General features: G+C 47.4%; 1 protein-coding gene across 1 annotated transcript in view; it reads left to right on the forward strand.

The window, feature by feature from the left end:
- The window catches only part of LOC118212501 (astrotactin-2), a 382,570-nt gene that overhangs the window by 162,784 nt on the left and 196,353 nt on the right, over window positions 1–23,433 (forward strand). Inside the window, exons 7-8 of the mRNA XM_035390420.1 lie at window positions 17,599–17,745; window positions 21,342–21,509. Coding sequence (XP_035246311.1) covers window positions 17,599–17,745; window positions 21,342–21,509 — 315 coding nt within the window. The remainder of the gene's footprint in view (window positions 1–17,598; window positions 17,746–21,341; window positions 21,510–23,433) is intronic.

Here is a 23,433-nt window from a genome sequence, read left to right on the forward strand (position 1 = left end):
ATTTGACGGTAAAGGCGGAGAACCGATGTCAGTGTATGATACGCCCACGATGATTCGGGGGCGAAGACAAATTTCGTCTGCTTCTAAAAAAAAAAAGCCGACTGCACGTGGGCAGACTGTGGGTCTGGCAAGACTATAGGCCTATCTATGATAAAAGTGAGGCATCAGTCATTAGAAGCGCCTTCTGCGGCGCCGTTCCAGTTGTTGTTTGTGCCTTCAAATGATTAAATACAATAACGGTAAGGAAAGACCGTTCTCCTGCCTCGGAGCCGTCAAAGAGGGCCGCTAATTCAGTTGAAGGCTAGAATAATTACAGCTACGCAGGCAGTCCCGCTGTTGCTAAGAGCTCTCTCGCCAGCTAGCGCTATCAGAACATCCGCATGGAGACGGGACGATTAGGGAGACTAGTTAAAATAATGAAGATGACGGCGTCAGTAATTAGGATGATCAGTTATTTCCTGTTTCACTCCACCTCTGATTTATTTGTGCGACAGGGCTCGTGGGTCCTTGAGGATATTTCTCTCTCGGAGAGGGATTAGCTTCATTCATCTCCCGCTGTCTCAATGAGTCAAGGGCCTTCTTTTCCTCAAAGCAAATGTTTTATTTATGCGTTGTCTCTTTGTTTGTTTTATTTTTGTTTTAAATAGCCTACAACCGGACGACGGTAACGTGGACGGCAGTAAAATAGCGGTATTCAGCCAAGAACGACGTTCTGTAAACGGAATATGGGGTTCTGAAAAGTTAACCATGCAAAAATAAAGCATTAATAATTATATTGTAAATTATTAACAAAGACACTGTTCATGTTTTGTCCACAAATGGAGGGCTGTGCGGTTGCCTGATGTGTTGCCAGAAAATGTAGGCCTATAATATGAGCTGCCGTGTCTCATATGTCTAGCAATATATTTTATTTTCTTATGTAGAATTTTATGAACTTATGTAACTGCATTATTATTTATATGATGAGTATCATATAAAGTGTCTAAAATATAAAGTGTCACCCAATATATGTTCAGTGAATATATTACAACATATATAAATAGTTGGACGTTCTTGACTTTTGCCACCAGTAGTTCCCTCCTCCCAGCAGAGGGCGCAGTAGGCTCTGTAGGCTGTTCTCCAGTAACTTAAACAATCATCCCATTGCAGTAGGCTACATTAATCACGGCAGCTAATCATCTTATTAGCACAGGTGAATAAGATGGGAGGCATGGGGATTGGCTTTGACGAAAATGCGTTTTGACACCTTGTCACTTAACGCTCAGCTGAACAGAGGGGACACAGCGTTACCACCGAGAGGAAAGAAACCACATTTATTTTGTGTGAGGAAAAGAAATCCTCGCAGTTCTGAGAAAACCATGAGCTGGCTACAGGAGGCGTGTTTTGTTCTAAAGTGGATCTGTGTTATTGGAGGCGGGGTGGGGAGTTCTTTTTTTGTTGTTTTTTTTTTTTTTTTTTTGCAACTCCACTGAAAGCTTTTTTTTTTTTGTTGTATTTTTTTTTTTTTACACAGATGGTTTAACACCCTGTCCGAAAAAATCAATAAAATAAAAAGCTAATTCGTTCAGAATACATGCATGCACAAATGGTGAGCACTATGCAGAATGTTGTGGTTATAGAAATGAATCATTAATGAGCCAACTTAAATGCATGAGCTAGCTAGAGAACAGCAGATGAAAGCGATGTTTGGTTCACTTTCATATTTTAAGTAGGCTACAATTTGTCTTCAATGGGCCTATCTCACTTCAGCCCCGAAGTGTTAGATGGATTTCGTCTAGATGTTAGTATTCACTTTAAGGAATGAGCATATTCGTGTTGATTGCGCCATTTTTGCAACTGAAGTTTTGTGAAACCAGAAGAGGCGATGCTCTGCATTTGTTTATTTCCGTTCTATGGCCGTTAGATTTGAAACAGGCCGATTCTTTTTCTAATTGGTTCTTTATTGTAGTATTGATCGCGCACACGTCTATGCTGTTTTATCTCACGTCTCTGGGATTAGCGTGAGACTGTCCATTGTGATGTCACAACAGCGATGGCACGATCGCGTCACCTGACCAGGTGACTGTGTTATCGCCTTCTGAAGACTTCTTCTGCGGTCGGTTCCCTTTCAGAGAGTAGACAGGCTTTGCGTGTCGTCCATGCGGCGGCGTCACCGAATTTCTGAACGGGTTTCTGAAAGGCAAAACCAGCCGCGATGAAAGGGTTTGAAAACCCGGTGCGCGCAAATATATGAATCATGTGCCATTGATTCAGAGCCTGATTCTGATGCTGAATTTTAAATGTGTTTGCTGTTTAGTTAACATGAATCAATCTTGTTAGTCACAATATGGCAGAAGCATATGTTTTTTTCCCTCCCCCCCAACAGTTCCACAACAGTACTCTGTCATACGTATATTTACAATCAGGCATTTAGCAAGCACTCTTTTCCTGAGTGACTTACAGCTTATATTCTTTACATACAATCCATTTATACAGCTGGATATTTGCTGAAGCAATTAAAGCTAAGTGCCTTGCTCAAGGGTACAAAGGCAGCGTCCTACCTGAAAATCGATTCAACAACCTTGGAGTTTCAAGCCCAGTTGCCTGCCCATTATGCCTGCGCTAATTAAAAAAGCCCAGTGCACACAGGTTTGTACAACCACGACACTTCTGGTGGTTGCCATGGCGTGATGTGTACCAGCGATCCTGAAGCAGTGCTTTGGGAGTCATTCTGTGTGAATTACATGTTAATAATGCTCAGGGTCTAAACAGCAATGGGGCAGTTTCCAACATCTTTGATGTGGACAGACGGTCTGTATTTTTAGGCTGGCCCTATTGGAGTGAAGCACTAGGAGGGCACTGGGGTAGTTTCCACCATCTTTGATGTGGACAGACGGTCTGTATTTTTAGGCTGGCCCTATTGGAGTGAAGTGGTAGCGGGGTACTGGGGTAGTTTCCACCATCTTTGATGTGGACAGACGGTCTGTATTTTAGGCTGGCCCTATTGGAGTTTCCACCATCTTTGATGTGGACAGGCGGTCTGTATTTTTAGGCTGGCCCTATTGGAGTTTCCACCATCTTTGATGTGGACAGACGGTCTGTATTTTTAGGCTGGCCCTATTGGAGTGAAGTGGTAGCGAGGTACTGGGGTAGTTTCCCCCATCTTTGATGTGGACAGGCGGTCTGTATTTTTAGGCTGGCCCTATTGGAGTTTCCACCATCTTTGATGTGGACAGACGGTCTGTATTTTTAGGCTGGCCCTATTGGAGTGAAGTGGTAGCGGGGTACTGGGGTAGTTTCCACCATCTTTGATGTGGACAGGCGGTCTGTATTTTTAGGCTGGCCCTATTGGAGTTTCCACCATCTTTGATGTGGACAGACGGTCTGTATTTTTAGGCTGGCCCTATTGGAGTGAAGTGGTAGCGGGGTACTGGGGTAGTTTCCCCCATCTTTGATGTGGACAGGCGGTCTGTATTTTTAGGCTGGCCCTATTGGAGTTTCCACCATCTTTGATGTGGACAGACGGTCTGTATTTTTAGGCTGGCCCTATTGGAGTGAAGTGGTAGCGGGGTACTGGGGTAGTTTCCCCCATCTTTGATGTGGACAGGCGGTCTGTATTTTTAGGCTGGCCCTATTGGAGTTTCCACCATCTTTGATGTGGACAGACGGTCTGTATTTTTAGGCTGGCCCTATTGGAGTGAAGTGGTAGCGGGGTACTGGGGTAGTTTCCACCATCTTTGATGTGGACAGACGGTCTGTATTTTAGGCTGGCCCTATTGGAGTTTCCACCATCTTTGATGTGGACAGGCGGTCTGTATTTTTAGGCTGGCCCTATTGGAGTTTCCACCATCTTTGATGTGGACAGACGGTCTGTATTTTTAGGCTGGCCCTATTGGAGTGAAGTGGTAGCGGGGTACTGGGGTAGTTTCCCCCATCTTTGATGTGGACAGGCGGTCTGTATTTTTAGGCTGGCCCTATTGGAGTTTCCACCATCTTTGATGTGGACAGACGGTCTGTATTTTTAGGCTGGCCCTATTGGAGTGAAGTGGTAGCGGGGTACTGGGGTAGTTTCCACCATCTTTGATGTGGACAGGCGGTCTGTATTTTTAGGCTGGCCCTATTGGAGTTTCCACCATCTTTGATGTGGACAGACGGTCTGTATTTTTAGGCTGGCCCTATTGGAGTGAAGTGGTAGCGGGGTACTGGGGTAGTTTCCCCCATCTTTGATGTGGACAGGCGGTCTGTATTTTTAGGCTGGCCCTATTGGAGTTTCCACCATCTTTGATGTGGACAGACGGTCTGTATTTTTAGGCTGGCCCTATTGGAGTGAAGTGGTAGCGGGGTACTGGGGTAGTTTCCCCCATCTTTGATGTGGACAGGCGGTCTGTATTTTTAGGCTGGCCCTATTGGAGTTTCCACCATCTTTGATGTGGACAGACGGTCTGTATTTTTAGGCTGGCCCTATTGGAGTGAAGTGGTAGCGGGGTACTGGGGTAGTTTCCACCATCTTTGATGTGGACAGACGGTCTGTATTTTAGGCTGGCCCTATTGGAGTTTCCACCATCTTTGATGTGGACAGGCGGTCTGTATTTTTAGGCTGGCCCTATTGGAGTTTCCACCATCTTTGATGTGGACAGACGGTCTGTATTTTTAGGCTGGCCCTATTGGAGTGAAGTGGTAGCGGGGTACTGGGGTAGTTTCTCCCATCTTTGATGTGGACAGGCGGTCTGTATTTTTAGGCTGGCCCTATTGGAGTTTCCACCATCTTTGATGTGGACAGACGGTCTGTATTTTTAGGCTGGCCCTATTGGAGTGAAGTGGTAGCGGGGTACTGGGGTAGTTTCCACCATCTTTGATGTGGACAGACGGTCTGTATTTTAGGCTGGCCCTATTGGAGTTTCCACCATCTTTGATGTGGACAGGCGGTCTGTATTTTTAGGCTGGCCCTATTGGAGTTTCCACCATCTTTGATGTGGACAGACGGTCTGTATTTTTAGGCTGGCCCTATTGGAGTGAAGTGGTAGCGGGGTACTGGGGTAGTTTCCCCCATCTTTGATGTGGACAGGCGGTCTGTATTTTTAGGCTGGCCCTATTGGAGTTTCCACCATCTTTGATGTGGACAGACGGTCTGTATTTTTAGGCTGGCCCTATTGGAGTGAAGTGGTAGCGGGGTATTGGGGTAGTTTCCCCCATCTTTGATGTGGACAGGCAGTCTGTATTTTTAGGCTGGCCCTATTGGAGTTTCCACCATCTTTGATGTGGACAGACGGTCTGTATTTTTAGGCTGGCCCTATTGGAGTGAAGTGGTAGCGGGGTACTGGGGTAGTTTCCACCATCTTTGATGTGGACAGACGGTCTGTATTTTTAGGCTGGCCCTATTGGAGTGAAGTGGTAGCGGGGTACTGGGGTAGTTTCCACCATCTTTGATGTGGACAGACGGTCTGTATTTTAGGCTGGCCCTATTGGAGTTTCCACCATCTTTGATGTGGACAGGCGGTCTGTATTTTTAGGCTGGCCCTATTGGAGTTTCCACCATCTTTGATGTGGACAGACGGTCTGTATTTTTAGGCTGGCCCTATTGGAGTGAAGTGGTAGCGGGGTACTGGGGTAGTTTCCCCATCTTTGATGTGGACAGGCGGTCTGTATTTTTAGGCTGGCCCTATTGGAGTTTCCACCATCTTTGATGTGGACAGACGGTCTGTATTTTTAGGCTGGCCCTATTGGAGTGAAGTGGTAGCGGGGTACTGGGGTAGTTTCCCCCTTCTTTGATGTGGACAGGCGGTCTGTATTTTTAGGCTGGCCCTATTGGAGTTTCCACCATCTTTGATGTGGACAGACGGTCTGTATTTTTAGGCTGGCCCTATTGGAGTGAAGTGGTAGCGGGGTACTGGGGTAGTTTCCCCCATCTTTGATGTGGACAGGCGGTCTGTATTTTTAGGCTGGCCCTATCGGAGTTTCCACCATCTTTGATGTGGACAGACGGTCTGAATTTTTAGGCTGGCCCTATTGGAGTGAAGTGGTAGCGGGGTACTGGGGTAGTTTCCACCATCTTTGATGTGGACAGACGGTCTGTATTTTAGGCTGGCCCTATTGGAGTTTCCACCATCTTTGATGTGGACAGGCGGTCTGTATTTTTAGGCTGGCCCTATTGGAGTTTCCACCATCTTTGATGTGGACAGACGGTCTGTATTTTTAGGCTGGCCCTATTGGAGTGAAGTGGTAGCGGGGTACTGGGGTAATTTCCCCCATCTTTGATGTGGACAGGCGGTCTGTATTTTTAGGCTGGCCCTATTGGAGTTTCCACCATCTTTGATGTGGACAGGCGGTCTGTATTTTTAGGCTGGCCCTATTGGAGTGAAGCGCTAGCAGGGCGCTGCGAGGTGGCCATTTTTACAGGGGTTCGCCTGGGTTAATGTAGGCAGCGGTCGTCTGAAAGTGTGAATGAAATTCGAGCAGCGACTCACAGCACCTGTGATCCATATGGACGCGTCGCTTTGGTTAAAACACTAGCAAGTCTTTCAGGTCACATGATCTGCCTCGTTTCTATGGGTCCTATGCAGATGGAAACTTATGTACGTTGACAAGTCTCCTCTCTCTCTCTCTTTCTCTCTCTCTCAGGGGACCGTAATGAGCTATACATAAACTTTCTTCTTACCACGAATTCGGGTGAATAAATACATACATAAATAAATGAATAAACCTCTTTAAAGATATTCGTAGAGGAGGACACAATCCCTCTCCTGGAAGGGAAAAGAGTACTGAAAGAGTATTGAAGCAGTATTGAAAGAGTATTGAAGCAGTATTGAAAGAGTATTGAAGCAGTATTGAGAGAGTGTTGAAGCAGTATTGAAAGAGTGTTGAAGCAGTATTGAAACAGTACTGAAGCAGTGTTGAAGGAGTATTGAAGGAGCTTTCCAGAGTGATTTCTCTAGATGCATGACACCTCTCCTGGCCTGTAAGTCTTGTGTGTGTATGTGTTCGGCATAAGAAAGCCAGGAAACCTCTATACGCATTCACATTCAGGAGCATTATTCGTTTGTCGCAAGACAGCCAGGCAACCTCTATAAGAATTCAGAAGCATAAGCCGTTTGTCATAAGAGAGAGCCAGGCTGCAAATATAGGCGTGCAGAGGTATAATTCATTTGGCATAAGAAAGCCAGGAAACCTCTATGAGCATGCAGATTCAGAGGCATTAGTTGTTTGTCATAAAGCCAGGCAGCCACCATAGGCGTTTGTGGGCATCGTTCGTTCGTCAGCTGTCGCTGTCGTATAGAGAAGGGGGGGGGGGGGCAGGGGAGGTTGGGCAGGGAGGGGAGATTCCGGTGTGTGAAATAGCCTTGCTTCAGGTGCGGTGCGATGTGATTGGTGGAAGGAGCAGGCGGGTCGAAACAGCGGGGGGGGGGGGGGGGGTGAGGCCGCGGGTCGCTAGAGCACCAGGAGGGGGTGCTGTCCACACCAGGCTTGGGCCTCGCTTAAAAAGCAGCGCCCCGCCTCGCCGTGCGCGGAGGGGGAGGCCGCGCCCCGGACCACCGACCGCGGCTCGCCGACGAATCGACGTTTCGGCGTCCGCTCGCTCTGTTCTCAGCCAATCGCTTTCCTAGCGGTCAGTCGCAGACTACCGTGCTCGACTGAAGGCCGCGCGTGTGTAAGACACAACGAGAGAACATTCTTTCTCCCGCAGTATTCATATTATTTGTTGCGGTCTCCAATGTTGCATGCTTTTTGCACTGAATGCCAGCATGTCGTAATGACCTGTAATACAAATAGCACTTCCATTGCTGCCTGAACATTGACGTCTATACAAATGCAATTGCCACGGCCTTGTAGTCTTGTAGTACTGCTTATAATAAAAGGCCATTATGTAAAAAAAATTTAAAAAAAAAAAAAAAAAAATCAATGTTAAAAAAAAAAAAAAAAGGAAATGATAAATGTGTTTCTGTGAGTATGATGTCATTATCTTTAGCATATGGGATTATACAGTCAGCTAACTTTAAAAGTGATTAATTATACCATTATCGGATCCAGGGTCAATTAAGTGCCCATTTCTTGAGGAAAGAATATGTATTTTATCATGAAAAATGCATTTTATATCAACCTGTTGTGTGTACAAAAGGAGGGGGGTGGGGGGGGGGGGTTGTTACTCTTTTTTCTTTTCTTTTTTGGTTTGTAATTTATATATCCCATTGATTTTGCAAAACAAGTTTAATTGGCATGCAACGAAAGCACATTTAAAATTTGCATTTGAGAGCACATGGAGGGATAGCATCTCAGCGTGTGTGCGTGTGTGAGAGAGAGAGAGAGCATTGAGGGTGTGTGTGTGTGTGTGTGTAAGAGAGAGAGCACATGGAGGGATAGCATGTGAGTGTGCATGTGTGTGTGCGTGCGTGTGTGCGTGCGTGCGCGCATTCAATATTGTGCTTCCTAGGCTCTTACTGTAATTGTAAGGACCGGCAGAGCCATTGCAATTTAGGAGTGTTTTCTTAGTGTTAGGGTGAGTTCCAGGGGGCTGTTGCCATAGATACCTGGTACCCTTCACAGTCGAGTTCCGGCAGGCAGGGCCATTAGCTTCCCCCTGTCCTAAGCCCCTCCCCCCTCTTCTGTTTCCGATTCTGTCCTGGCCGTAGCAGCGTAAGAGGAACCTTCGTCTGCTTTTAATTTCACTCCTGTTCTTCCTTCAGTGATGGATCTGTCTGCTTCCCAGAGAATCCCTCATTCACCATCATACAAAGTGAAATCTTAAAGCCGACAATGCACTGATGAAAACATTTTCCATCAAGTACAATAAATAAATGATATTCTTTTTAAAATGTGTTTTCTGTTTACTCAGGTTCCCTTTGTCTAAAATTGCATTGTGTCTGCAAAGATCTCAAACCGTTCGGCGTGACAGATGTGCAATAATAGAAGAAATCAGGAAGGGGGCAAATACTTTTTCACGGCACTGTATGCCTGTGATTTCTTACCTGTTTACTGTCCTTATAACTTTGTTATTCCGCGTGTGCATTTGTGTAACATCGCGCAGGCGCAATAATGAAGGGTTTCGCTCAGATTTGTCTGAAAGTGGTCAACTGGAGCCCGCTACATAGCGACTCTGTTTCGAATTTACGATCCTGTCCTGTTCTTGCTGTATCCTTTTATGGTGATGAGAGGCTTTTGTTAGGAATTGTGGGGTTGTAAAATAGGTTGGTGTGTAAGTGATGCTCTCTTAATTTTATTGATATGGGATGAGTATTTGGAAAGTGGACACTAAATGGTTGCATTGTCTGTTTTCCCTGGTAGTTTGGAGATTGTATTAATAAAGCATGAAAGTGCTCTTTTATGGGAAGGTGAACTTCTATTTGAAGCACAGTTAGACCGTAAGGGCCTTTTTTTTTTAAGGAGGAATGGTTTAAGCTACCGAAGTTCCTTTTACTGAACACAGTTATGGGTAATGAGTCATCTCACTTTCTGGGATCAAAGAAATTAAGAAATATACCTCAAACGTGTGTGCCCAATGTATGCTGGGATAGGTTCCAGCACCGCCCGCGACCCTGCTCAGGATAAGCGGGTATAGACGATGGATGGATGGATGGACCTCAAACATTTTTAATAGTCAGTTGCTTGTTTTGGTTTTTTCAACACATTTCTCAGTTGACTCAATCAGGTTTATCTGATAACTTCCATCATTCCATGATTAGCTTAATTCGTTTTTTGTTTTTGTTCCTAATGGCAGTTGTATACGTGTTGTTGTAACAAATAATAGATTCAGATCACGTTTTCCCAAGTTTTATGTTTATAGCTTTCATATTTTCTTTTTATTTCTGTAATCGGACATCAAGTCAGCTTTCTTTGTTCTTTTAATGATTAGCCTCTGGATGGCCTCAGAGTTTGTATCGACGCTAATTTCCCAAAAGTATGATTTGCATTCTGCATCGCTGCGTTCCGCGCGGGTCTGCCCGTGATTGCGGAGATACGCGGAGACCAGAATGGCTTCCAGGAATGATGATATTTTTCTCCGTTTTTATTGCTTTGCGTGTGTTCCCATCTGTAAGACTTATTGAACACCGTGTTCGTTCTTGGCCAGGCTAAATGCGCTCAAAGTCTCTTGTTCATTTTTACTCATGGGCTAATCTGTCTGTGATTGAACTGAGGGATTTGTGGCCTTGCAGTGGATACTGAACAATTCATTTCCTTCCTGTGTCTTAATGTCATCTGAACACACATTCCCACACGCACACTCTGTGATTGTTTCCCATTGTTAGAGACAAATGGCCACAAACAGAGTTCAGTCACTGTTTGTAAGGATATACAATAGCCACAGGTCAAAGGGGTGTCACCGGCAGCAGGCCATTTGGGTGTTCCCAGGAAGTCTGGTGCAATGTATGTTCCTCCCTGGGAACGTTCAACACATGGCAATCACCACACCTCTGAGCAGTATACTTAAACCCTCGCTTGCGGCTGTCTCGTTGAGATTCCTACGGAGCGCTTGTTCCCTTTGCGCATCGTATTAAAAATCTTTTCACTGGAAAGTGGTCCTCAGCGTGTTACTTCACCCTTCTCAACTTGGTTCCACACGGGAGAAGATTCCCAACAATGCTGAAGGAGATATTCCTCCCTGTTGTTCCTAAGCGGGGAGCATTCCTGCCGTTGTTGCCAATTTACATTACCTTGTAGGCGTATGGCAGACGCTCTTATCCAGAGCGACTTACACAACTTTTAAAAAAATGTATTAATTTTTTTACATTGCATTTACATTCCATTTATACGGCTGGATTTATACTGAAGCAAAGCAGGCGAAGTGCCTTGCTCAAGGGTACAACAGCAGTGTCCTACCTGGGAATCAAACCTGCGACCTTTTGGTTACGAGAGCAGGTCCTTACCCCTTATATTACCCTGCCGCCATTTCCCTTTGCTGTTTTGTGTTGTTTTTGTGAGAGTGAATTTGGGAACTTAAGGTTGATCTGGTCAATACCTTCCGACATATGTTTGACGTCGTGGGGCAGCTGGTGACTTCCTCTGCAGTGCTCCACGTGGATTAGTTTATCTTTCATTTGTTAAATGGTGACCGGTATCTGTGCTCTTCACGCCTGGAGATGTTGCTTCGAATGTTCCAAGGAGAGATGCTAAGATTTAATCAATTACGACACTGCAGACTGCGATTTTGGTCTTAAAATGAGTTCGAACCCCTGAGAATGACTTGGGATAATTAATTAGCTTGCATCAATCATCAGCATCATCATCAACTTTCGGGGGTGATTAAAGTAAGATGGAAAACGCAGCCTGAACGCAGTTTCTCCTCACAGGAGAATTGTGACCTTAGCGCTACGCGCTACGTAGCGTATGTGCTGCTGGGCTTGGGGAAGCGCGTGAGAATTAAGTAAAGCTCGCTTCGGTACAGTGCCTGGATAATGACGGCAGAGCGTTTCGGGGGTGAGCGTTGGCCGTTGCTGCGGTAACGCAGAGGGGGGGGCCCTTCGTGCGGATGAAGAACTGGAGCCTGTCCCCGACTGCTCCGCACGGCCAGATTAAGCCAAAGACCAGGGTCTCTGGCCAAGGGAAGTAGGGACGCTGCTTTTGAAGCTGTTTCTCTGGCAGAAATCTGCAGGTTGGCCACGTCGGCAGGCTGAGTTTGATGTGGAAGCATTGTGGAGGGGGGGGGGGGGGGGGGGGGGGGGGGGGGTGGGAGACTTGCCATTGGAGGGGGGGGGGGTGCATTAAAATTGCGATCATGAAAGAGGGTTGGTTTGAGATCATGGACAGAGGGGGTGGGAGGGTGGGGGGGGGATTTGTGATCACAAATGGAGGTGATTGACATTATGGGGGTGTGTGAGTGTGGGAGGGGCACCTCGAATCCCTGCCCTCGGCGCGCTGATGCATCTGTTCGCTGCGGGCCGGAGTCTGCCGGCCCTGGCTGAACGCGGCCGTCCATCGGCCTAACGATGCCAGCGCCGATGAATTGTTAATGCGCCGCTCGCTCTGGACGCGCACGGCCGCCGAATGGCAAGCGTGCGGGAGCGAGGAGCGGAGAGAGAGAGAGAGAGCTCACGCCACAACCAGCGGTGTGTGAGCGGGCAGCCCAACGATGGCAAAAGATTCGGGTGTGGCTTGGCTTGCCTCGAGCTCGAGAGGCGGTTTTCTAGCCATGATATACACAGTAAAATGTCCAGCGTTAATTCAGCTCTTACCAGATAAAATTGTGTCCCAGTGTTATCTGTTAGGAGTTGAATTAACACAGTTAGAGTCTAATTAACACTGGACATTTTATTGTGTACGGGGCTTCTGTAAGTCACTTTGGCTGAAGGCATCTTCTAAATTTCTACATTCTGCATTCACTCCAGTTGATAATTGTTTTATTTGACCTCTTTTTGGTGGTAGAAATTGGGGGGGGGGGGGGGGGGGCGCAGTCCCAACATGAGGTGGTAGCCTTGTATCACTGGACAGATTCTCTGTGAATGTTTGCATTGGTCTTCTGCGCGGCGTTGGTGGAAGGCCACTTCAGGCTACAGGGTGGATATTGTCATTTCTACTAATGTGACTTGGTTGGTGGCGTTCATGTTCATATTCATATTCGGTACTGCTCTGGCCCATTTGAGTCAAGGTATGGTGATGGGGGGCGTGGGGGGAATAGATGAGAATGCGAGGTCAGCTTTAAGGCTTTTTAGGTGGTCGGATGGGGTATGTTACTCGCTTCGAGGTAGGAGAGGTGCGGTCTTCCTGTCCGCCAAAGCTTTCATCCTCAGGGTTTGGTGGAGAATTAATTTCCTGGGTGTTCGGCTCAGAACGTTCTGGAAGACTGTTTGTCTCTCCCTCTCTCTCTCTTTAGATCCTTCCCTCTCATTCTCTCTCTGATAGACATCACAGATCTCGCCCTCCACGGTTAGCTATGGTGGGGTGTGAAGTTCCAGTAACAATTTTATGCGCGCGGGGCTACTGTAAAGTCAGCAGGACTCCAGCGTGTTCCTCCTTATCTGCACGGCCATATGTCCGTACGCACCACACCTCGGACGTGTTTATGCAGGAAGGATAAATACATGAATAAATTAACGGGACGGGCATCAGACAGGGCGCGAGAACATTTGAGGTTTTGAAAAGCGAGGCCCTAAATAAGTTAGCTTGTTGGACGAGGAGATGCTCGGGGGAGCCACATCGACCTGAGGCTACTGTCCGACGCATTTCAGCTCTCTCTCTATCTCTCTCTCTCCCTCTCTATCTCTCTCTCTCACTGTCTCCCTCTCTCTCTCACTCTCTCTATCTCTCTCTCTCACTCTCAGTATCTCTCTCTCACTGTCTCCCTCTCTCCCTCTATCTCTCTCTCTCCTTTTTCCTTCCTTGTAATGTTTGGGGGTCGATGGTTTTTGTGCCTTGTGTTTTTTTGTTGTAGTTTTATAATAAAGGTGTGTTAAACTCTCTCCCTCTCACTCTTTCTCTCTCTCTCAGTATATCACTCTCTCGCTCTCTCTTTCTCTCTCTCACTCACTCGCTCACTCTCTCTCTCAGTATATTTCTCTCTTTCACTCTCTCTCTCTCGGTTATTTAATTATTTATTTGTATGTGTCATAGGTAGTTTGCCTCTCTGTAGGGGATATGGTTTATTAAAGGATGTCAAATGTCTCAATTAAATTCAATAATGCTTTATTGGAACGACTGTATATGAACAATATTCCCAAAGGAATTCACAGTTAAACAATTAACAATGACACTTAAGACGGAGAATAAATACAGTGGAATGAAATATATATTTAAAGAAAATAAATTATATGCTTTATGTAATGATATGTCTTATGAATGTGTGTGTGTGTATATATATATATATATATATATATATATATAATAAAGAAATATGTATGTCAAAATAAGTAAAAAACCAAAGCCGAACCTCCTGCCTTGGTTAGTACAGTAATAGACAGTAATAAGAACGGAAACTACTAACAGTACAAATAGCAGATGGTGCCTGACTGGCTGCCCCTCATTTTGAGGCCCCGTATCCCGCAGCCAACGCCGCACTCCCTCAGTATATTGGGCAGTTTTTTTTCTGGATTACCGTCATTTGTGAATTTTTGTGAAATTGTTCCAATTTTCCCAGAAGACATTTTTCTGTCTGTCCTGATATTTTGGACGAATGCAGCTCTGTCGCCTCTGCCCCCCCCCCCCCCCCCCCCCCCCCCGATCGCAGTGGGAGCACAGCCTGTCCTCTCTGGGCTGCCGGGTCTGCCTGCGACGGCCGGTCTCTATGGCCGAGGTGTTCCCGCTCCATCTGTACCGTGCGTTATCGGTGCCTTCTCTCAGTTTGCTATCGGTCTGTCTCTGTCTCATTATCTCTCTCTGTCTCCCTCCCACTCTGTCCTTCGGTTTTCAATTTTGAATTCAATTTCAGGGTGCTTTATTGGCATGACATGCGCTGTGTTGCCGAAGCAAATGTCAAATGAACAGCAACAGTGAGAAAAAAAAAAATCAACTCTACAGCCTAACTAATAGACACACGTTATGCATACATATAACATACACATACTGCCATATTTGTGCCGTCTGATATACAGTATATAAATAATAATGAACTGCTGATGTTGACAGTCATTGCCCTTATTTGGGTAGATAGTCTTCATGACTAAGTGCATACTGCACTTCCATATAGCACAATCAGCCGTAATACGCTGTCAATTTATCTCTCTCTCTTTCTCTCACTCTCTTTCTCTTAATATAATATAATATAAAATAATATAATATAATACAACACAGGAAATGTACTGAAATGTAAAGAAAAAAATCCACAAGAGACGCACGCTGTGTTCCAGCTCTGCCAGGGGGCCATAATTATAGCCAGGTTTTGCTTGATCAGAATGAAGCGTTTTGTGCAGCGCGCTGTGCTTTGGTCGACTCCTGATTCAGTCGCGTTCGCCATTAAGCAGTTCGCGTTCGGGCTGAATGTGTTTCCGGTAACCGTTCCGGCTGCGGCGATCTGACGTGCCTTTTGGAAGCAGGTTATTAAACGGCAGTTTCCGCGGGCGGTGGGTGCTTTCTATGGCCCGTGGGCGAAGCCCTCCATCTTGTTTCGGCTCTTTTGATTGTTCGGTGGAAGAGGGACTTGACGCCGCTTGTGTAATGGCTGTTTCCGCAGCACTCTCAAAGCGTAATTCCCTTATAGCCTCTCCCCCCTTTATGGGACGGCTCTGCGCTTGTCGCCGGGCTCACCAGGGTGCGGATTTAAGGCCGGAGAAACTCTCTGACGCCCTGTGCAGTTTATGGATGCCAGGAGCAGCGATTCAGGCTTTAAAGTTTTCGGGAAGTTTTCGGCTAACGCGTAGCGCAGAGAGAAAAAATCTTCATCGTTGCCGGGTCCACCCACGTCTCTCTGTATCTCCCAATCTCTCCGCTGGATCCTCTGGGGTGCGTATCCGTTGAGAGCAGAGGTAGTTAGAACTAAGAAAGATTAATAACTTTGAAAGTGATGCAGAACTGACTCATTTTAACCCTCCTATTTTGATTGGAAAACATTACTCATCATAGCCTTATGGGTATTGTCGTTTTTAACAACGCTCTCATTTTGCTCCAATAAACCTTCATTTAACAATCATTTACAACTAATCCCCTGGTAAGTGGGATCTCATTGCTTCCATCCTCATGTACATCAAATTGCTCCTGCCTCTCCCAAAATTGAGCTCGTTAGCAGTCGTGCTAAAGGCATACCCCATATCTAACTTTCACTGTGATCTCATCAGTGGAAAGTGTGACTCACCTCCCATCCACATTATTCATCTGTTGTTTTCGCAATTTGTTTTCAGTACTAAATTCCTCCTATCTATTACCTAACCTCGAAAATTGCTCATTTTTGTGTATTCATTGCCTGTATAAACTGGCCTTTAAAATCATGCTCTACATAATTAAAGCTGTGGAACTGTTGAACTTGCAGCAGACAGAATACTTCTAAAGGCCAATTTATACGGGCAATGAATACACTTAACTGAGTAATTTCAAGGTTAGGGAGCAGATAGGAGGAATTTAGTAAACACGCCACACGGCTTCCATTTTCCTCTTCTGTGTACCACTTAAATCAGAAAGTCAATAAACTGTGGCAAAAAATTCTTGTATAATTCAACATTGGTTCAATTCTATGAATTTTAATACAAGGGAATCTCATTGTTGCTGAAGTATTTTTGAGTATTTATTTATTTATCTGTTGTTAAATGAGAGCTGAATAGTTGGTCCTTCGTTCATATTTCGTTGCTTTATTCTACAGGTGTAAAGCAGAGAGGGTAACAGATAGAGACGGAATCATTGCTCACAAGGTGCCGTGGTGGAGATTGAACTCGTACACGACTCAAGAGTTCAGTGCCCACCACGGCACCTTCTGAGCCTCATGTCTTGCAGTGTTTGTTTGTTTATTTGTTTATTTCTATTCAGAAATGTGTAACTATTTATTTCAACCACATTTTTAATATTGAATATTTTACAGTGATAGGGTTGCTTCCTAACTTAAAAACCTTACTTCCTTGCTCAGAAACCTTACTTCCTTGCTCAGAAACCTTACTTCCTTACTCAGAAGCCTTACTTCCTTACTCAGAAACCTTACTTCCTAACTTATAAACCTTACTTCCTTACTCAGAAACCTTACTTCCTAACTTATAAACCTTACTTCCTTACTCAGAAACCTTACTTCCTTCGCTTAGCTTCCTGACGTAGTTCCCGCCTTTTTTGGCGGATTATGGTTGAGCGAGACCTCCACTGCCGCCTCGTCAAAGGTCCGGCCGCTTCTTTAGAAAAAACCCGCCATTTCCCGCCGGCTGCCCTTCGCCCCGGGGGCCGCCCCTCTTTCCCGTATCCCTTTACGCCGGTCCAGGGGTTTTTAGAAGCTCCCGTTCGATGAAGGAACGCCGCCACGCTCTCCTTTTCGCAGACGAGCGCCGTCGGGTCGGGTGAATTAGCCGGAGAGCCGCTATGCTGCCGGCGGCTCGGACCCTCGTCACCTCCGCTCGCGCCCCTGAGAGATCGGGCGACGGCCGGGGGACGGGGGGGGGCAGGAGGAATAAAACACTGAAAAAACGAGACAGTATCACAAAGGAGCCTTCTAGAACAGTGTTAGAAAGCTATGGCATCATTCGTCTCCATATGCGTATTTCAAGGGGGTTTTTTTGGGACAGAATTGGGACGCCAACAAAGTCTATTCAGTGCCACCAGCCACGGCCGTCAGACCACATCGATCGAGCGCCGTCCGCTTAACTTATGTTAATGAGCGAGTGGGATGAAGTATTGTTGAGAATAGCATCACGTCTTCACAGGAAGTTTTCGAATGTTAAGCTCACAGAGATAATAAACCGTAGTGGCACAATGTGGGTTTATTTTACACGAATGGAAATACGGTTTTATTCCACTTTCATTTTGTGTAGAAACACTCGGTACATTTGGTATCTTTTCTGGTCTTTTATTCTGCTGTTTAACTAATAGACTAAACTGCTGTTTTCCAGAAGTTTCTCTCTCGTCCGGTCAGGCGAAACCATTGTGTTGCTATTTTTAAACACTTCCAAATGGAAAACTGTTGATTAACTGTTCTATTGATTGATTAGTTGATTGGTCGATTGATTGATTTATCGACTGATTGCGCCTTCGTGGTTGGACTCACTTTCCCATCATGCCCTCTGCTTCCTGCAGGCTACCCGCACAGCCCGGTGAAGAAGGCCACTCTGACTCTGATCACCATCAGCACGTGCGTCCTGGCCGTGGTGTACAGCAGCCAGATCCCCTGCCCGCTCACGGTGAAGGTCACCCTGCACGTCCCGGAGCACTTCATCGCCGACGGTGAGCTCCCCCGCGCCCCCCCGTCTCTCCACGGTCGCAGTCGTCCGTCTAATCCCCGGCTTTGAACCCACGACCCCCTTGACGAGTCGATACACTTATTACATTACACCACATTGCAGCCACTTAGCAGCCACTCTTATCCAGAGCCACTCACAATGGCAGAGAGCATCGGTGATAGGCTCAGGAACGCAAAAGTGTGACATCACCGAGAAGGCACAGGAGACCCATTCATAATCAATAAGTGTAAAGATAGCGGAACAAACCAAGACTTGCCAATGTAAACAGAGGTAAATCCCACCGCACACCTAATCTACCTTGGCAAAGGTACCTGTAACATTATTGCCTCAAATGCAAATCCAGAGAAAAGGTAAAGAGGGATGAAGACCCACCTCTGGGGCGGTCTGAACCCTAACCCTAACCCTAACCCACCTCTGGGGCGGTCTGAACCCTAACCCTAACCCACCTCTGGGGCGGTCTGAACCCTAACCCTAACCCACCTCTGGGGCGGTCTGAACCCTAACCCTAACCCACCTCTGGGGCGGTCTGAACCCTAACCCTAACCCACCTCTGGGGCGGTCTGAACCCTAACCCTAACCCATCTCTGGGGCGGTCTGAACCCTAACCCTAACCCACCTCTGGGGCGGTCTGAACCCTAACCCTAACCCATCTCTGGGGCGGTCTGAACCCTAACCCTAACCCATCTCTGGGGCGGGGTGAAGAGGCGGGTCTCCAGCCCGTGTCAGAAGATGGGCGGGGTTTCTGCCGCCCTGACTGCAGAGCAAAGCTCATCTATGAAATCCGCCCTCTGTTAAAGTGTAGCCTGAAATTTTCATAAACACAAGCGAAACTTCTATTAAATGCAGGTGAAAATCTCTGTGTCGACACTGAGTAGTGCTGTGTTCAGTGGGGTGGGTGTGACGATATCTGTTTATGTATTTTTATTGGTTGAAAGGGGTGTAACGCATTTTTGCACGGCTCCTTGGATCCTTCCCGACTCCCAAGACGCACGGTTTTGGAACCGCCGATCTAATCAGCGGCATGAACGCCGCCGCCGCCGCCGGCTCCGTGCTCGACGGGAGCCTCTCTGATCTCTGACACGCCGTCGCGTAGCCGCCGAACATGACAGCCGGCCGCCGCGCTCTACACCTCCTCACGCGGCGGCGTCCGTTCGCCCGCAGGCGCCGATCGCGGGGAGATCCGAGGAGGAGATCTGAGGGGAGTGTGACACCTCGAAGCGGGGTCCCGTGCGATGCGCGGTGCGTCGCTTCGTCGTCGCGGTAACCGACTCCGCGCTCCGCATTCTGAGCGCGTGCCGGCGAACTGCCGGGGCCCGGGTCTGACAGCCTCCGGAATCAAAAAGCCTCGTTCCGCCGGCGTGATTTCAGAGAGCCGAGCTTCCGCGCGGCTCACGGAACCCGTGTTCGATCTGCGGTCGCCCCTAACAACACAGCAGCGGCGTTGTAGCGTGCGTACGTACGGGGCGCTGTCATGTGAATGTGCTTTCATCTCTGCTTGAGGTAGCGTAAATTTCCGGGTTAGTGGGGCAATACGAAAATGGTACGTTCAAAAAAGTGTGTGTGGGGAAGGGGGTTGGAGGGAGACAGAAAAACACTGTTAGCGGTGCTCTAAAAGGATGGAAGTCAGATGTCTGAGAACTGAATATAAAAATGGAATATTTTTTTTATCCTGATGCCGATGGATTGCTGTCTTGTGTGTGGATGTGTTGTCACTGCTCATAGCTTGTTAGATGTGAGTTTTATGTTTTGACGTGTCAGGAATGTCAAGGACTGTGACCGTGTCTCATTAAGTCATGTTATGTCATTTTCTACTGTTGTATAAAATAAAATAGAAAAAGAAAAGAAAAAAGAAATTCCACCATCCAAGAAAACTAGCTTGCTCCTCCTTACCTTATTTTTCCTTAAATTAGATCTGCAAGTAAACACAGGCAAGCGATGCTTGCTTCACAACCTCAGTCTGGCGAATCAGATTTAGTGACCACTGAACTCGCTGAACTCTGTTTGTGAAAACACAAAAAAAAAAAAAAAAAAAAGGTTGGGCACAGTGGTGATCGAGTCCCCGCCCGGTTACCGGATAGCCGGGGGGTCCCGGTCAGAGCCGGGCAGGTGCCGGCGGGGGGAGGGGGGGGGGGGGGGGTACGGCGATCACGGAGAAGCGTGCGGTTCAATTACCACCCCTCGTCTCGCCGCCGTTCCGTGCGGAAGCGTCCGGGAGAAAAAAAAAGAAAGGGAGAAAAGAAATGAATTTCCCGTGACTGACTCTGAAAGGCTGACGTTAGCTCGTCGAGGCGTGTCCGCGGCCCGGCCGTCGCTCGTCCACCGGCAGACGCCGCAAGGGTTTTTTTTACGAGACGCCGGAGCGTTCCGCAGGAGACCGCGGTGAGGCTCCGCTCAAAGCTCGGGGGTCGTCCTCGCGCCGATTGGCGGTCGCGGCTTCGAGGCGTCGCCGCTACGAAATTATACGACTGCTCATTTCAGGACTGAGGACTTTCTCAGAAAGACCGTGTGAAGACATTGCATTACATTACAGGCATTTAGCAGACGCTTTTATCCAGAGCAACTTACACAACTTTTACACAGCATTTACATTTCATCTATTTATACATCTTGATATATACTGGAGCAATGCAGGTTAAGTACCTTGCTCAAGGGTACAGCGGCAATGTCCTAGCGGGGAATCGAACCTGCGACCTTTCGGTTACAAGACCAACTCCTAACCCATTACGCTACACTGCCGCCCCTGACTCCCAGACTTCCCTCTCCTATGCGAAATAGTCGGCGGTGTCCGAGAGCTGCGTCGCGAGACTGCCAGGAATCAGCCGCCAAAAAGACGCGGAGAACAGAGGACCCTCTACGGCTCGCCGCGGTCGCCGTCGGCGACGAAACGTAGCCTGCTCGCGGCGTAACCGAGACTCTCCGCGTAAAGGAATGCGAGCTCGCCCGCTCCCTCTGAAGTGCCCGTTCAGGCTGAGCGGAGGCTGAAATGGGTTCTGCTCCGCTGACGAGCCGGCCGGTTCCTTGGCTGTAGATAACCGTTATGACCTGTCGGCCCGGCATTGGTACAAAGCTGCCGCTTTCCAGCAGTCCACACGCCACACGGTCCACTTGCAGAACTGCATGAACGTAAATATGCACGCACACACGTGCAAATGGGCATGGACATAGGCAGCCATATGTACTGCACCCATATCCATATATAAGTATATATAATAATCCCTCTCTATATATACACACTGGCACAAACACACATACACTCACAATATAGCCCTAGAAGACAACAGAATTTTGAAGAAGGCAGAGAAAATAGATTACAGTCTTTTCCTGTTTTTCTTTCTCCCCTTTAGAGTGGTACTTTCTGTTAATTTGGTTGATTCTTTCTCATCTTTTGATTGGCTCTTTGTGGCCTCTCTTTTTGTTGGTACTTCTTGCTTTTTGATTGGCTGTTTCCACTCTTTTGGTTTGGTTCTTTTCCCCTCTGTTGATTGGTTCTTTCCACTCTTTTGATTGGTCCTTCCCGCTGTATTGATTGGTTCTTCTGACTCTAATGACTGGTTCCTGCTGCTGTTTTGGTGGATGCAGGGAGCAGTTTTGTGGTGAGCATGGGCAGCTACCTGGACCTGTCGAACTGGCTGAACCCCGCCCAGTTAACCCTGTACTACCAGACCAACTCCAGCTCCCAGTGGGTCAGAGACTACTGTGGACAGAGAACCACCGACCCCTGTGAGCAGCTGTGTGACCAGGACACAGGTCAGTCTTACCCTGGGGAATACACACACACACGCGCACACACACACATGCACACATAAACAAACACACACACACTCACACACACACACACACACACACACACACACACACATACACACACGCACGCACACACACACACACACACACACTCACGCGCACACGCACACACACGCGCACATGCACACATAAACAAACACACACACACTCACACACACACACACACACACACACATACACACACACACTCACACACACACACACATGCACACGCACACACACACACACTCACACACACACACACGCACACACACACACACATACTCTCACACACACACACACACACACACACACAAACACACAGACACACACACACACACACAAACAAACATGGAGACGCACACATAAACACACACCCCTGTGACTCTGTGGAGAATGCCTTTCTTTGGTTGTGACCGTAAGGTGAAAGTTATTGCTGGGTCTCTCAGTCAGGTTTCAGTAGCCTTTGAGGGCTTAACCACTGGCACAGGTTCTTCGGTGGGGTGGGTGGGGCGGAGCGGGGTGGGGTGGGGTGGGGTGGGGTGGGCCGGGGCGAGGCGGGGCGAGGCGGTGTGGACACCACGGTTACTTCCACCGTCCGCCACACCGTCGAACACCCTGTCATTTGCACTCATAGCCCCAAACTTCACTGCTCCTCAGTCCCCATGGTAATGCACCTAACCGCTCACAAACTGCCAGATTTCGTCCTCCTCACCCCCCTTGGGTGAATGTGTGCCTGGTGTTATTGCAGGGTGGCGCAGTCTGTTTGAGCACGCAGCTCTCATAGTTATTCATCATTGACTTTGTTTAGGCGGGTATGACCACTGAGAACCCATTTCTTCTTTTCAGTAATTGGGAAATTTGCATGGCCACTGACACAGATCCAATGAAAAATGTACTTTTTAAAGACTTCTCAAACTGAATCTGCCACCTCTCCCAGCAATTACAGGTACCCCTGCCTTCGTGAAGGCAGATGCTCCTGGTTAAATTAACACCAGCGATATATTTAGTCCTCCGAATTTACATGAGAGCGTTTGGCTTCTGAAAGTGTGATAACTTCAAACAAAGTGACAGATCTCTTGCTTTCATCTTCTGTGGTGTTTTCAGAGACCCAGCGAGAGAGAGAGAGCTGAGATTTCTATTTCTGGCTGTTTCGTTAAAAAAAAAAAAAAAAAATGCAAATGAGAGAGGTGAAAATGGGTCAATGAAAGGAGGTTTAAGTTCCGCGGTTGGTTTTGGATTAAAAAAGGAAGGAATCTGAGAGCATTCTAAACTGGCCTTGATCTCGCCTCCCTGCAGCTGATTGGACGGACGATCCCTCTCTCCAAATAAGCCCCGCCTCCTATTAAACACAGGATATATAAACTAGAATGTGTATTGTAGGGCTGGGCGGTAAAAGATAACGATAATTGTCCCATATTTTTTAGAGCGCGATAACAGTCTCCGCCCCGGTCCAGTGTGACGGCTTTTATTTCGTTTCGCGTTTGTCTGCAGTGCCGCGTTTGTCTGCAGTGCCGCGTTTATGTTTCACGTTTGTCTGCAGTGCAGCGTTTCCGATGCAGCGCTGAACCGCAAAACGGGAAGAAAAAAAACAACCATCACCATCGCAGAGCTTATTGTGCGCCGATAAGACAGCCAATCAGCAGCAGGGCCAAGCGGCTTCCATTTGACCACGGGATGCGTTTCTGTCCATCACATGGAAACCGCGTGACTGTGCTATTGACTGGCTGCCATATCAACACCCAATAGTGTGGAGCGGTGATTGATTTTATTTCTCTCTCTCTCTCTCTCTCTCTCTCTCTCTCTCTCTCTCTCTCTCTCTCTCTCTCGAGCATTCTGGTGTTTCTCTGTGTTTCTCTATGGAGTGAGTATGTATCAGACTTCTATG

This window comes from Anguilla anguilla, chromosome 14 (assembly GCF_013347855.1).
Source record: "Anguilla anguilla isolate fAngAng1 chromosome 14, fAngAng1.pri, whole genome shotgun sequence".
Taxonomy (NCBI): Eukaryota; Metazoa; Chordata; class Actinopteri; order Anguilliformes; family Anguillidae; genus Anguilla; species Anguilla anguilla.